The sequence below is a fragment of the Symphalangus syndactylus genome, chromosome 1 (genome assembly GCF_028878055.3).
Source record: "Symphalangus syndactylus isolate Jambi chromosome 1, NHGRI_mSymSyn1-v2.1_pri, whole genome shotgun sequence".
NCBI lineage: Eukaryota > Metazoa > Chordata > Mammalia > Primates > Hylobatidae > Symphalangus > Symphalangus syndactylus.
This window is the reverse complement of record NC_072423.2, coordinates 89,988,813-90,001,761: the sequence shown is the minus strand read 5'-3', so window position 1 is coordinate 90,001,761 and position 12,949 is coordinate 89,988,813. Positions and strand designations below refer to the sequence as shown.

Here is a 12,949-nt window from a genome sequence, read left to right as displayed (position 1 = left end):
TGCGTCTGCTTCCCTCCCCTTCTCTGGCCCACCTGCCCCTCCCCTGGGATTCTTCCACCCACACTTGACTAAGTACTTTCCCAAACAGCACAGGCCATAGAGGACCCCTTTACAGGACAAGAAAGTGAGTCTGGAGAATGCAGTGCCTGTCCATCATGTCGTGGTTCCTCAGAGGTTCCGGATGAGCCCTTCCGACTCCAAATCTGCCTAGCTCCTCCACCCCTGCACCCACCGCCCCAGCTCACCCCTCCTTTTTCCAGCCACCCCGATAGTGACGTCACACTTCTCTGCTTCAATGCTCTTTATTTCATTAGGAAAGTAGCTGGGCGGGGGTGTTCCCCTGGGGGATGGAGTGGGGGTACAGACAGTAGCCTGGCTCCTGTCCCCTAAGGTTGACAAACCTGTGGAGGAGAAGCAGAGGCGAGGCCTGAGCGAGGGGTTCTGGGGTGGTTCTGTGTGCTTGCCTGGCACAGAAGAGGTTCTGAGAGGCCCCCTGATCTCCCACCCCCCACTCGGAAGGGAGGTCCCCAGGCAGGACTTGCTTAACCCAGGGCTTGGGAGGCAGGGCTGGCCCACAACGGTTGCCCACACACCCAGAGCAGCTGAGTGTGGGGGTCCCCAGCCCCTTACCAAGGGCTCAGGGCTCAGCTGTGTGCCATGCAGCGGCTGCTGTGAGGTGCGTTCTGGTAGAAGGGGTCGGCTGAGGTCAGGGTTCTGCAGGGAGGCAAGAGGAGAGTGTTAGGGGCATTGGCAGGCAGGGCATGGACCTTGTCTTCTTGTCTTCTGCCTGACCCTCCCTGAGAGAGCATAGCCAGGGTTCAGCCAGGGCAGCCAAGCCACAAACATTCTTTGCCTGCCAACTCTGGGCCATTGTTGATATAAATGTGATTTCTGAGGAATTGAATTGAGCAGAAAGGAGCTGAGTGAGGCCGAACTACAGTCCATTCATCTCTGGATCCGTCCCCCCATCCCCCTCTGGATCCGAACCACCCCAGAGCCCCTTGCTCAGATCCTCCCCCTCCAGTCCACCAGGCCTGGGGTACAGGGGCAGGAGAGGGAGGAGGAGCCATCTGAGGGAGGGGTCACTGGAGGGAGAGGAGGTGAGGAGCCAGTGCTGGCAGGAGAAGGGACACCAGAGCCAGCCAGAGGAGACGGGCCTCTCATAGGAATGAACCTGACTGACAGAGCAAGAGAGGAGAGGAAGGGAAAGGCCTGGCGCAGGGCCTGGACGAGGGGTAGGGAGAAAGAACAGAGCTGGGGGCGGTGCCACCTTCCCACGTGGGGGTGCAGGTGCCGCAGGCTCTCTGTGGGGTTGGGGTTGGCCTCCATGCAGCTGACCGGCTGGCTGAGGGCGTAGGCTCCCGGCATCTGGGGCTGGATGCCACCTCGAGTCCAGCCTTCCCGGTCTAGACCCTTGGGGAGGTTCTTGAAGTACCTGGAGGAGAGGAGGGGTCCTTGGCTGGAAGCTGGCCTCTGCCCACCTCTGCAGGCCCTCCTGCCCTTCTCCATTGACCCTCAGATCGCCCAGCCTCCCCACCTTTGTCATGCTGTCCTCCTCGTCTGGCTCTCCCTAAGCCCACGTCCACTGGGGGAACTCTTACTCAAAAAGCCTGCCCTCCCCTCCACCTGACGCTGAAACACTCTGGAATGTAAAAGGACAGTTTCAGTGATGCCCCTGTCCCTGGCCTGCCAGTACCTTGGGGTGGGGACCCCATCTCATCCACTTCTCTAGGCACTTAACTTTCCTTCCATTTCATTTCCATTTCCTTCCATTTCACTGAGGACAGCCAGGTCAGGAGGGTGCAAAGACAAGAAGGGGGGTCCCACCCTTGAACTTATGAGACGGGGTGCAGACAGATCAATGCAGAAATCAGTGATGACAACCCCAGGGCTCTGCGCGCACCAGGAAGCACCAGCAAGTGTGCCTGACAGCCAGCAGGAGCTCAGGACACGACAGGATGTGACAGGCTGGAAGGACCCAGCAGAGAGGGCTGGAGCTGGTCTCTGCCAGAGCCACAGGAAGAGGTGTTTGCCTAAGAAGCGATCAGAATATCGTTGCCCCTCACACCTAGACGGAGCCTCTGGCCCTCCCACCACCTCCGTGGGAACTGGAGCGGCCACTGTGCTGTGAATCTGCTGTGCGGGCGGAAGCTCTGCTCCTCCCCTCTGAACCTCAGGGTTTAGGCCAGAGGACAACCAACCGCCCTTCCAGCTCAGACTCTCTGTTGCTCCTCCAGGCCACCGCCCTCTCCTCTTTTCAGTCTCAGTTCAAACGTCACCCGCTCAAGGCCACCGATTTCAAATCTGACCCGTGCCCACGCAGCCCCCCCGATCCCTTTCTCCTTGCCCATCGCCTAACAGCTCTCACTAACTGGCTGCAGCCACATGCACGTCTCCTCCCGTGCAGAGGTCTGAGCTCCGTAGGGCAGGAACTGCACACACATTCCCAGGGCCTGGGGCAGGGCCTGGCACCCAGTCAGGGCTCAGTTAAAGTCTATTCCATGAATGGATTCTGGGAGGTGTCCTGGAGCAGGGGGTGGGGCAGGGGGAGCCTGAGGAGACAGAGAGGTGGCAGGGACACCTTGAAGGACCAGGAGCTGGAGAGGAAGCAGAGTGGACACAGGTGACTGATGTTGTGAGGAAAGCTTGCGCTTCCTCACTCAGAGGAGTTTGTCCTAAGAATTATACTTCCTGGAGGCAGGCAGATCACGAGGTCAGGAGATCAAGACCATCCCGGCTAACACAGTGAAACCCTGTCTCTACTAAAAATACAAAAATTTAGCCGGGCGTGGTTGCAGGCACCTGTAATCCCAGCTACTGGGGAGGCTGAGGAAGGAGAATGGCGTGAACCCAGGAGGCGGAGTTTGCAGTGAGCCGAGATTGCACCACTGCACTCCAGCCTGGGCGACAGAGCGAGACTCCATCTCAAAAAAAAAAAAAAAAAAAAAAGGAATTATGCTTCTTGGCAGGGCGTAGTGGCTCACGCCTGTTATCCCAGCACTTTGAGAGGCCGAGGCAGGCAGATCACTTGAGGTCAGGAGTTCAAGACCAGCCTGGCCAACATGGCGAAACCCCATCTCTACTAAAAATACAAAAATTAGCTGGGCATGGTTGCATATGCCTGTAATCCCAGCTATTTAGGAGGGTGAGACAGGAGGATCACTTGAACCCATGAGGCGAAGGTTGCGGTGAGCTGGGACCATGCCATTGCACTCCAGCCCGGGCGACAGAGTGAAACTCCATTTCAAAAAAAAAAAAAAGAAGAAGAAGAAGAAGAAGAATTACACTTCCTTTATACCACCCCTGTAATGCTTTCCCCACCCAGTCCTGGCCCCAGGAGGCTTCCCCATGGCTCTGGGGCCACCTCCTCCTGGAAGCCCTCCCTGATGCCCAGGACAGTCACTCCTCACCCAGGGAATGCACAGCACAGAATTTACCTTCTGAGGGAACATTGAGCCCACCAACCATTGGCTGGATGGAATGTCTTAGCAGATGCTGCTGCTCCAGACCCCCTCGCACTCCCCTGGTTCTTTCCATGCCCACCAGCCTGGCCACCAATGCCCTGCATCTCTGTGGGAAAGCTGCCCTTGGGATGCTAGAAGCTGCTTTGCCTGAGCAAGGAGGCACCTGGGATTTAATGTTGCCCTGGGGATAGCCTTTAACCAATGACTGATGGATGTGGGGATATAAAATACCCCAGCTCTCTCACCTTTGACTGGGGTAGTTCTGAGTTGTGTGCTTTACACTGTTTTCTAGAGTTTTCCCAGTGGGATAGCTGGCTTAGTAACATGCTCATTATTGCTGCCTTCCCTCCCTCATCCCTCTTCTCCACTCCCACACGCCTAATAACTGCCTAATAATGTGCTTGCACTCCAATCCTTGGCTTAGGGTCTGCTTCTGGGGAACCCACATTCACTCAGCGTTGATCTTCTCCACGAGGCTGTGAGCTCATTACTTATCCCAGTCTCAGTCTGTCTGTCAAATGAGTTTCAGCTTTGGACCAGGAAGTGGACCTCACCCTTGGTTGTAGGTGGTCAGGTATCGCTGATCCCTGTCAGGATCACAGGGGCTCCGGACATACATGGGGTTGTTAAGGGTGAACCCTGTGGGCTCCTGCACAAGAGGGGTAGACAGGGGAATTGTCAGGTCAGAAGGGGTGGGGATTTGGGGGTGAAGGCTGGGTGTAGCAGGTCTCACCTTTTTCCCCACAGTCTCCCGGCCAAGTAGGGCAACATTTGTCTGTTGCATCTGATGAAGTGGCTGAAACTGCTGGTGGCTCACGCTGCTGGGTTCTGGGCAGGGAGGGGGCACCTGCAGGGCACAGAACCACCAGAAGGGAGGCTGAGGTGGCCAGGCTGAGGCAGCAGGGATGGAGAGGGGAGCAGGCAGAGACACACACAGCTGTGACCTGTCCACAGCCCCAGCGACCCTCCTTTCCCCTTCCAGCCAATTCTATTTGAGACCACATCCCTCGTCTTCCAGCCCCCAGGAAGGCCCAGGCTCTCTTCACCCTCCACCTGGGGCCCTACATCCACATCCCCAAATATCCTAATTCTTCTCATACTTCAATGCCTGACCCAAATGCCACCTCTTCCCAGAAACCTCCCTGTCTTCTCCCTTCTCTGAGCAAGACGCCAAGGCCACTCACTCTGGGGTTCAGAATCCTTTCATTCCCTCGGCTGAAGGCTGTTTCCCGCTTGGAGCCTCTGGCCAACACAGGTAGGAACTCATCTCCCTGGAGGGAGCAAAGCAGCCACTGGCACCAGGATGTGGCTGCCTCCCCCACCACCTTCCAGAGCCATGTTCTAACTGCTCCCCGCCAGGCGGTCCCCAGCCTCCCCTTAGCTCAGCTTACATGGAGGTGAGTCTTGGGGAGGAAGTCTGATTTGGTGACACTCTGGCCTGGAAGGAGGGCCTGGAAAGAGGCCCACAGAGGATGTCAGCCCCGCAGAGGCAGGCTGGGCCCCTGGCGGCTCCCAACCACTCTGCCTCCAGGCCACTCCTGTGCTGAGCACAGAGGAGGACTCAGCTCAAATGAGCATCATTGAGAAAAGGGAAGTGTTTGGGGAGAAGACAGGGGAAGGCATGACTCTGAATGGGACCAGCAGGCCAGGGCTCTTGTCTGAACTCTGAATGACCTTGGCTACACCTCTTCATCTCTTTGGACCTCAAGTCTTCTCATCTATAAAATGGGGGATTTGGACCAAAGCAGTGGTTTTCACCTAAGCTCTTTCATCTTGTGTTTGAACAAAGGGCTCTGCAGCTCACATTCTTTAGGAAAGCTAAACCTGAGACCAGAGGGCTTCAAGCCCCCTAAAGTTCTAGTGGGAGCCCAGCTGACTTACAAGGTCCCCAGGGAGGGCCTGTGAGGGCGGTTGGAAGACAATGGGGCTCTGGTGGGACTGTTTGGTGAAGCCGCTCCCCTCTTTGGCGCCGATCAATTTCTTCTGCAAGAAATCTGCAAAAGAAATGCCTGGCTGGGCGCAGTGGCTCACGCTTGTAATCCCAGCACTTTGGGAGGCCAAGGCGGGCGGATCACGAGGTCAGGAGATCGAGACCACGGTGAAACCCCGTCTCTACTAAAAATACAAAAAATTAGCCGGGCGTGGTGGCAGGCGCCTGTAGTCCCAGCTACTCAGAGAGGCTGAGGCAGGAGAATGGCGTGAACCCGGGAGGCGGAGCTTGCAGTGAGCTGAGATTGAGCCACTGCACTCCAGCCTGGGCGACAGAGCGAGACTCCGTCTCAAAAAAAAAAAAAAAAAAAAAAGAAATGCCCTGTGTGCTGCCAGGCCACCTGGCCCACCCACGTGTCCTCCAGAGGCTCAATGTCCCAGCAGGTGCAGAGGGAGTGGATCCCAAGATCCTGGAGACCTGCGCCATAGGATCATGGGTGGCAGGGTGAGGATTCCAGAGTCCAGGCCGGAGGACAGGAGAGGGAGCAGCAGGAAGGGTATGCACCGGCCAAGCCACCCTCCTGAGAGGCCCAAGGTACTGAGGTCAGCCCAGGACAGGCACTTCCCTCCAGCCATGTGTTCATCCTTCTTTCTTCCACTGGTGCCTTCTCAGTCCTAGACCAGCTCCAGGGCCCCTGGGGTAGGAAGTAGGGAGGTGGATTGGAAGGGAGCTGTGAGTTCAGACAGGGCCTACCTGGCTGGTCTAGAGGGTCCCTGAGATACTTGGAACTGTACTCCGAAGTCATGAAGCGTGGGCCCTGGAACAGAGAGGTTGGAGGAATGGGGGCACTGGCCCACCAGGGCCCCGAAGGCGTGTGGCAGCGGTGAAGTGGCGCCTCGGTTATCTGTGCTCTGAGGAAGCCTGTGTGGGCCAGTACAGCACCCTGGACACAAGTCTCTCTGGGGTGGGGCATCACAGGGCCAGAAATTTCAGCACAAGAGCACAGTTCCCCTGTGACTATGAATACCACGTCACACCCCACACCAGACTCCTGGTAATGAGTGGGGGGCCCAGAGGGACCGAGACCAGGAGGGGCCGTGAGCGTGAGGAGAAAAGCTGGGGGAAGAGGAGGAGCGTTAAATCGCAAGAAGCCACATTGATGCTATTATGGAAATAGCCAGTATCAAATCCTTTGCTCTCCCGTCTTTCTTGGCGCCCTGAGCCTACCCTGAGCTGGCTTCTTGGGTGAGTCAGTGCAATACTTGTCTTGAGGTGGGAGGAGGAGGCGGCTGTGGCCCCTCTGCCCCACCCCGAAGCCCTTAGCCGGGCTGCCACTCACATATCGGAAGTTCTCCCGCTCCAGCGGGTCCTGGCCCTGCTGCTGGTGGAGCAGGGGGACTTCCCTGGGCTCCAGCCCCGTGATGGCCTGAGGCCCGTGCTCCTGGGTGTCGAAATGGACCTTCTGGACCTGGGAGGAAGAAGGGCCAATTACAGGTGAGGGGGCGGCAGTCACTACCTGACTCTGCTTTTGCCCTTGGCCTTTACAGAGCACAGTATCTGCAGAGCAGCCAGAGGGGGTCCCTTTACAATGAAACCTGCACGTCCCCCCTCTGCTTAGAGCTCTGCAGCCTTCCCATCACACTCACAGGGAATTCCACATCCTCCTGGTGGCCTGCAAGGACCTGAGCGCCTCACCCTGCTCTAGCTGCTTGTCTCCTTTCTGTTCCCACCTCGAGGCCTTTGAACTTGCCGTTGGCACTGCCTGGACCACTCCTCCCTCAGACAGCTGCATCTGGAGCAGCTGGCCTCCCTCAAGTTTTTGTCCCGTGTCTCCATAGCAAGCTCTTTCCCCACCCTCCCGATTTGCAATTGCAGCTCCTTTGCTTCTTATTTATTTATTACTTATATTTTTTGAGACAGAGTCTTGCTCTGTTGCCCGGGCTGGAGTGCAGTGGCATGATCTTAGCTTCCTGCAAGCTCCATCTCCCGAGTTCAATCAATTCTTGTGCTTCAGCCTCCCAAGTAGCTTGGACTATAGACGCAAGCCACTACACCTGGCTATTTTTTTTGTTTGTATTTTTTTGGTAGGGATGGGGTTTCACCATGATGGCCAGGCTGACCCAACAGCAGTTGGCCTCAAGTGATCCACCTGACTCAGCCTCTCAAAGTGCTGGGATTACAAGTGTGAGCCACTACACCTGGCTTTTTTTTTTTTTTTTTTTTTTTAGTCCAAGTCTCATTCTATTGCCCAGGCAATCTCAGCCTCACTGCAACCTCTGCCTCCCGAGTTCAAGCAATTCTCCTGCCTCAGCTTTCCAAGTAGGTGGAATTATAGGTGCGTACCACCATGCCCAGCTAATTTTTGTATTTTTAGTAGAGATGGAGTTTCACCATGTTGGCCAGACTGGTCTCGAACTCCTGACCTCAAGTGATCTGCCCGCTTCAGCTTCCCAAAGTGCTGGGATCACAGGTGTGAGCCATCATGCCTGGCCTGCAACTCCTTCACTTCTCTTCCTCCTTGCTTATCCCTGTTGTATTTCCTACCCCCCGTCCCACCCCGCACTCCACCAGCTCTTATCATCTTCAAATATGAAGGAGATATTCAGAACATTCTTACTGGATGAATGAATGAGTGTCCATTCTGGTGGTAGTGCTGATGATAAGAAGGGTGGTAATAATGAGGATAGAAATCAAAAAGATGGGGCCGGGGGCGGTGGCTCACACCTGTAATCCCAGCACTTTGGGAGGCTGAGGAGGGCAGATCATGAGGGCAGGAGATCGAGACTATCCTGGCTAACACGGTGAAACCCTGTCTCTACTAAAAATACAAAAAATTAGCTGGGTGTGGTGGCACATGCCTGTAATCCCAGCTACTGGGGAGGCTGAGGCAGGAGAATCGCTTGAACCCAGGAGGCGGAGGTTGCAGTGAGCCAAGATCGTGCCACCACACTCCAGCCTGGGCAACAGAGTGCGACTCCATCTCAAAAAAAAAAAAAAAAAGAAATGAAAAAGATGGGGTGAGGATGTCAATGGTGGGGGGACAGTAGTGGTAGTAGGGACAGTGATGGGGCTTGCAGGTGTGGACGGGAGTGTGAGGCTCATGGAATGGGGACAGGGATGGGGATGGAAATGGAGGCGGAGGTAATGGTGGGGCTAGGGGAGGGAATGGAGGTGGTGGGGATGGTGGGGACAAGGATGAGGACAAAGGGGAGAAAGATGAGTGGACCCCATCCCTACAATGTGGCTGCTCCATGCCCTGTCACCTCTGCCTTGACCAACTGTTGGCAGTGCAGCCCTAGCCCCACCCTACCCTGAGGCTTCCCTCTCCTGGCCCTGGCCCAGCACTGACCTCCTTGGTGGGGGGACCCGCACTGGGCTTCTCCCGCCCGTAGCCTGAGCTGGTCTGGTGCATGCTCCAGGGCAGGGGATGCTTGCCGTCAGGCACCTCCAGGGGGCGGTAACTCTGGCTGGCCACGGACTGGAAATGGTCCCGGGCTTGTTCCCTGAGGGTGAGGAGAAGCCAGAACCCCAGGCCACCTGCCTCTGTCCTCTGCTAAGGAGCTTCCCTCCTCCCTGCACCCTCCCACAGATGGCTCAGAGGTCCGCCGTGCCCTGAGTCACCCAGGACCCCCAGCCTAGGCCAGGCAAAGCTCAGGGTCCCCATCCACGGAGACTGGAGTTGGTCTGATGAGCAGGGCAGGGGCTGGGAAGGGGCCATACAGACTGTACCCCCTGGCCGGGTTGTCTAAGGCCTCCAGACTGTCTTGGCATGAGACCACGGGCTGGAAATTTGATTTGTAGCCGGTGCCTACATGACTACCCACACGGGGCTTGAAATCCTCCCGACCTGCCAGAGGGGTAACGGGGAGACAGACCCCAAGGTCAAAAACAGGCAGGGCTTCTCAGGCAGGGCCAGCATCCTCCGAGGGGCAGTGGGGTCACAGTGAGAGGGGAGGGCTCAGAGCCACAGGCAGGAGCTTTGCAAGCCTGCCCTGTCAGGACTGTGATGGCAGGAAATGGAGTGGGTGGGCTGGGGACAAGGTCAGTGTGGCAGAATCACAGTGACAGAATTGCAGGAAAAGAACCAGAGAAGGGAGCAGCCGGGCAGGGCTCAGGGGACAAATGGATTCAGCTTGACAGGGTTGCTCTGCAGTGTGACAGCCAGAGGGGCTGCTCCTCCCTCAGAGAGAGCCCCTCCCTTCCTGCCCATGTCCTGGCGGAGGCTCCTGCACAAAGGTGCCCTCACCGTAGGCTGTGCAGTAGCTGGTGGCGTAGAATTTCAGGGGGTCCGTATAGCCCCCCGAACTCATCTTCACATAAGGGGAGACGACCCCCAGAGGGAGTTTCCCCATCATGATGCTGTGGGACAGGGCCCCGGGGGGCCTAGAAAGGAAGCATGGGGAGCCTCATGGGTCTCAAGCCTGGCTCGGAAGCCCACAGGGGCGAACATCTGGCCCCCCACCCACAACGCAGCTGGCCCCTTCTCCCAGGCCTCTGTCTCTCTGCCCCAGCTCCCACGTCCGTAAACTGAGGGCGAAACCGATCATCCACACTTATCCCAAGAGTCCGCATGTCTCCTCTCGCTTTCCCACACCTTGTTATGAACTCTTCCTGTCCCCATTTACCGCTGGGGCAGTGAGGTTCCAAGTGATAAAGGATTTGCTCAAAATAGGTGGTAGTGCCGGGATTCAGACCTGGGTATTTGACTCCTCGGCCCGCGACCTGAACCTTACATAACCCACCTCTCGGAATGAATGAGCCGACAGCCCGCTACCTGGGAAATTCTTGGCCCCCACCCAAGAAGTCAGGCCGGGACGCTCACTCCCAGCCCCCGGCTCCTCTCTCTCCCTCACCTCTCATGGCCTTGCCTGCCTCTGGCCTTGCCTGCCTCCCCTGGGAATTGGCTCTGCTCTCCCTGAGGCCCAACCACAGTGGCCCCACCCTCACCTTTCCTCTGCAGAGGCTCTGAGGTCGGGGAGAGGCTGCAGGAAGCAGAGCTCTGCAGAGAAGCCAGCCCTCCTGGAGGAGGCCAAGCAGGAGAAACAATATGTAGCCTAGCAACTGGTGCCTAGCAACAGCGTCCCCAGCCTTCTGAGCCCTTCTAGGGCCAGGGCCCACTGAGGGGCGGACCTGGCCAGGAGGCGAGGGTCAGGAGCTGCCCGAGCAAGGCCCTGCTTCCAGGGCTCTGGCCCCAACCTCCGGCCTCCTCCACAGGGCTGGGAAGAGTTGCTGTCTGCATGACATAAAATAAAAGATAATCCTGAACACTCACTCCCATAAAGTACCCACTTCTCGGCAGATACTTTACATCCTCTATCTCGGTCCTCTGAGCAGCTCTTCAGTAGCTATGATTATCCCCATTTTCACTGGGGGAACATGAGGCTTAGACAAGCAAAGTGACTTGACTCCAGAGATCTCGCAATCAGAAAATAGCCAAGTTGAGATTCAAACGTGGGTGGATCTGGATCCCGCTCTTCTGCCTCTTGGTAAATCAATGTTTACTATGTTCCGCTGGAGCCAAATCTGTGCTAAGCCCTTTAACACACATTACGTCGTGTAATCCCCCAAACCACCCTGTGAACTGGGCACTATTATTGTAGGGCCAATAAACCGCAGCAGTTAAGAGTGTGGTTCAAATCTGATCTGTCACCTTTGATGAGGTACTTATCCTCTTCACGCCCCCATATCCCCATCTTCACAAGGGATGTGACTGCACCCACCTCACAGGGCTGCTGGCAGATTTAGCAAGAGCATGGATTCAGCACCTGGCAGGTAGTAAATGCTCATTTTTTTTTAAGAGAGGCAGGATCTTACGCTGTCACCTGGGTTGGAGTGCAGAGGCACCATCATAGCTCAGTCCAGCCTCCAACTCCTAAGCTCAAGCAATCCTCTTACCTCAGACTCTCAAGTAGCCGGAACTACAGGTGTGCTCCCCCATGCCTGACTTGCTTATTTATTTATTTGTTGTAGAGACAGCATCTTGCTATGTTGCTCAGGCTGGTCTTGAACTCCTGGCCTCAAGTGATCCTCCTGCCTCAGCCTCCTGAGTTGCTGGGATTGCAGGGGCAAGCCACCACGCTCGGCAAATGCTCCATTTGTAAAAGCTGCTGTACTTTTAGTCTTATTTTGCAGATAGGAAAGGCGAGGCTCAAGGGGAAACAGCCCAGGCCCCACAGTGGGTGGAGACGGAGCCTGGACTCAAATCTGAGTGCGCCAACTCCACAGTGACAAGCTTCTTCCATGACAGCCTTTTTGCCTCAAATTGGCTTTCAGGCTTGTAAATGTTGTAACAGTTGGATCTCTGGGTGGGGTGGGATAGCCCTACTTTGCAGCATTTGCCAATTTCTGTGATGTCAGTAGTCCCATCAGGGCTGCTTTCAGATCACCACTACAATGTCTTTGAACTGGGACATGGGAAGGTCGCTCACCACTGTATGGGAGTAGTTCCATCATGCAGACATAATGGGCGTAAGGAACCTCGACAGCACAAATAATAGAAAAATGTACTCACATAATTAGGGGGTGATGAGTTTTAGGTATGTATATTTTGTTTTTAATATAATCCATTAAATTTCAGGTTTATTTATTTATTTATTTATTTATTTGAAATGGAGTCTTTGTCTGTCTCCCAGGCTGGAGCACAGTGGCGCAATCTCAGCTCACTGCAACCTCCATCTCCCGGTTCAAGCAATTCTCCTGCCTCAGCCTCCTGAGTAGCTGGGATTACAGGTGCATACCACCACGCCTGGCTAATTTTTGTATTTTTAGTAGAGATGGGGTTTCACTATGTTGGCCAGGTTGGTCTCGACCTCCTGAGCTCAAGTGATCTGTCTGACTCAGCCTCCCAAAGTGCTGGGATTACAGGCGTCAGCCACCACGCTCGGCCAGTAATTTAATTTTTAACAATGGCAGAGTTAAAAACCAGCTTGCCAATTTCCTGGAAGTTTCGCCTTCAGCTCTCCTGAGCCGGTAGAGCCGACTCCAGAGCACCCCTCCTCTCAGGGGAGAGTGAGGTATGAATGAAGGCTGAATAAAGGGAAAGGAGGCATCTCCTTTCCTCACCCAGGAGATGCCCTTGCCGCATTCATCCTGTAGTGACCTGGCCTGCCAGGGTGGAGGCTCACTCGTGTCCTCACCCAGCCCCCCATGGGAAGGCAAGCTGAAGCACGTTTGGCACCCACCCTCCAGACTAACGCTTCTGTTCAGGGATCACAGGGCGCAAGGACACAGGAGTGAGTGCACACAGCCCTGCCCTGCGGCAAGGTGCTCCCATTCTACTACAGAGGCTCATGTGAGTTCCACACATGAAGCACAAAGGGTGAGACCACCACAGGTGAAGTGCCCACAGGGTGAAGGGAGAGAGGGGCTCTCCTCTAAGTGTGCCTGGATAAGTGGCTATGAGCAAGAGCTTGGACTCTGAAGCCAGATGGTGTGGGTCCTGTCTCTGCCACTAGATAACCGTAAGACAGTGCATGTTCCTTGTGCTTCAGTTTCCCCTTCTGGAGAATGAGTATAATAATGGTAACCACCTGCAGGGTTGTGGTACGCACGAAGC

At 55.7% G+C, this 12,949-nt stretch overlaps 1 protein-coding gene across 6 annotated transcripts in view; it reads right to left on the bottom strand.

The window, feature by feature from the left end:
• Positions 1 to 283: 283 nt before the first annotated feature.
• LOC129484016 (succinate dehydrogenase assembly factor 2, mitochondrial) overlaps positions 284 to 12,949 on the bottom strand; it is a 66,334-nt gene continuing 53,668 nt past the window's right edge. Inside the window, exons 5-17 of one of the 6 annotated variants that reach the window (XM_055281461.2) lie at positions 9,641 to 9,777; positions 9,115 to 9,241; positions 8,744 to 8,897; positions 6,734 to 6,862; positions 6,148 to 6,211; positions 5,346 to 5,458; positions 4,856 to 4,915; positions 4,649 to 4,735; positions 4,198 to 4,311; positions 4,019 to 4,113; positions 1,271 to 1,435; positions 631 to 714; positions 284 to 401 (exon numbers count right to left, since the gene is read on the bottom strand). In XM_055281461.2, coding sequence (XP_055137436.2) covers positions 645 to 714; positions 1,271 to 1,435; positions 4,019 to 4,113; positions 4,198 to 4,311; positions 4,649 to 4,735; positions 4,856 to 4,915; positions 5,346 to 5,458; positions 6,148 to 6,211; positions 6,734 to 6,862; positions 8,744 to 8,897; positions 9,115 to 9,241; positions 9,641 to 9,777 — 1,315 coding nt within the window. In that variant the 3' untranslated portion in view covers positions 284 to 401; positions 631 to 644. The remainder of the gene's footprint in view (positions 402 to 630; positions 715 to 1,270; positions 1,436 to 4,018; positions 4,114 to 4,197; positions 4,312 to 4,648; positions 4,736 to 4,855; positions 4,916 to 5,345; positions 5,459 to 6,147; positions 6,212 to 6,733; positions 6,863 to 8,743; positions 8,898 to 9,114; positions 9,242 to 9,640; positions 9,778 to 12,949) is intronic. The other 5 variants (XM_055281505.2, XM_055281785.2, XM_055281586.2 and 2 more) reach the window with 5 other exon arrangements.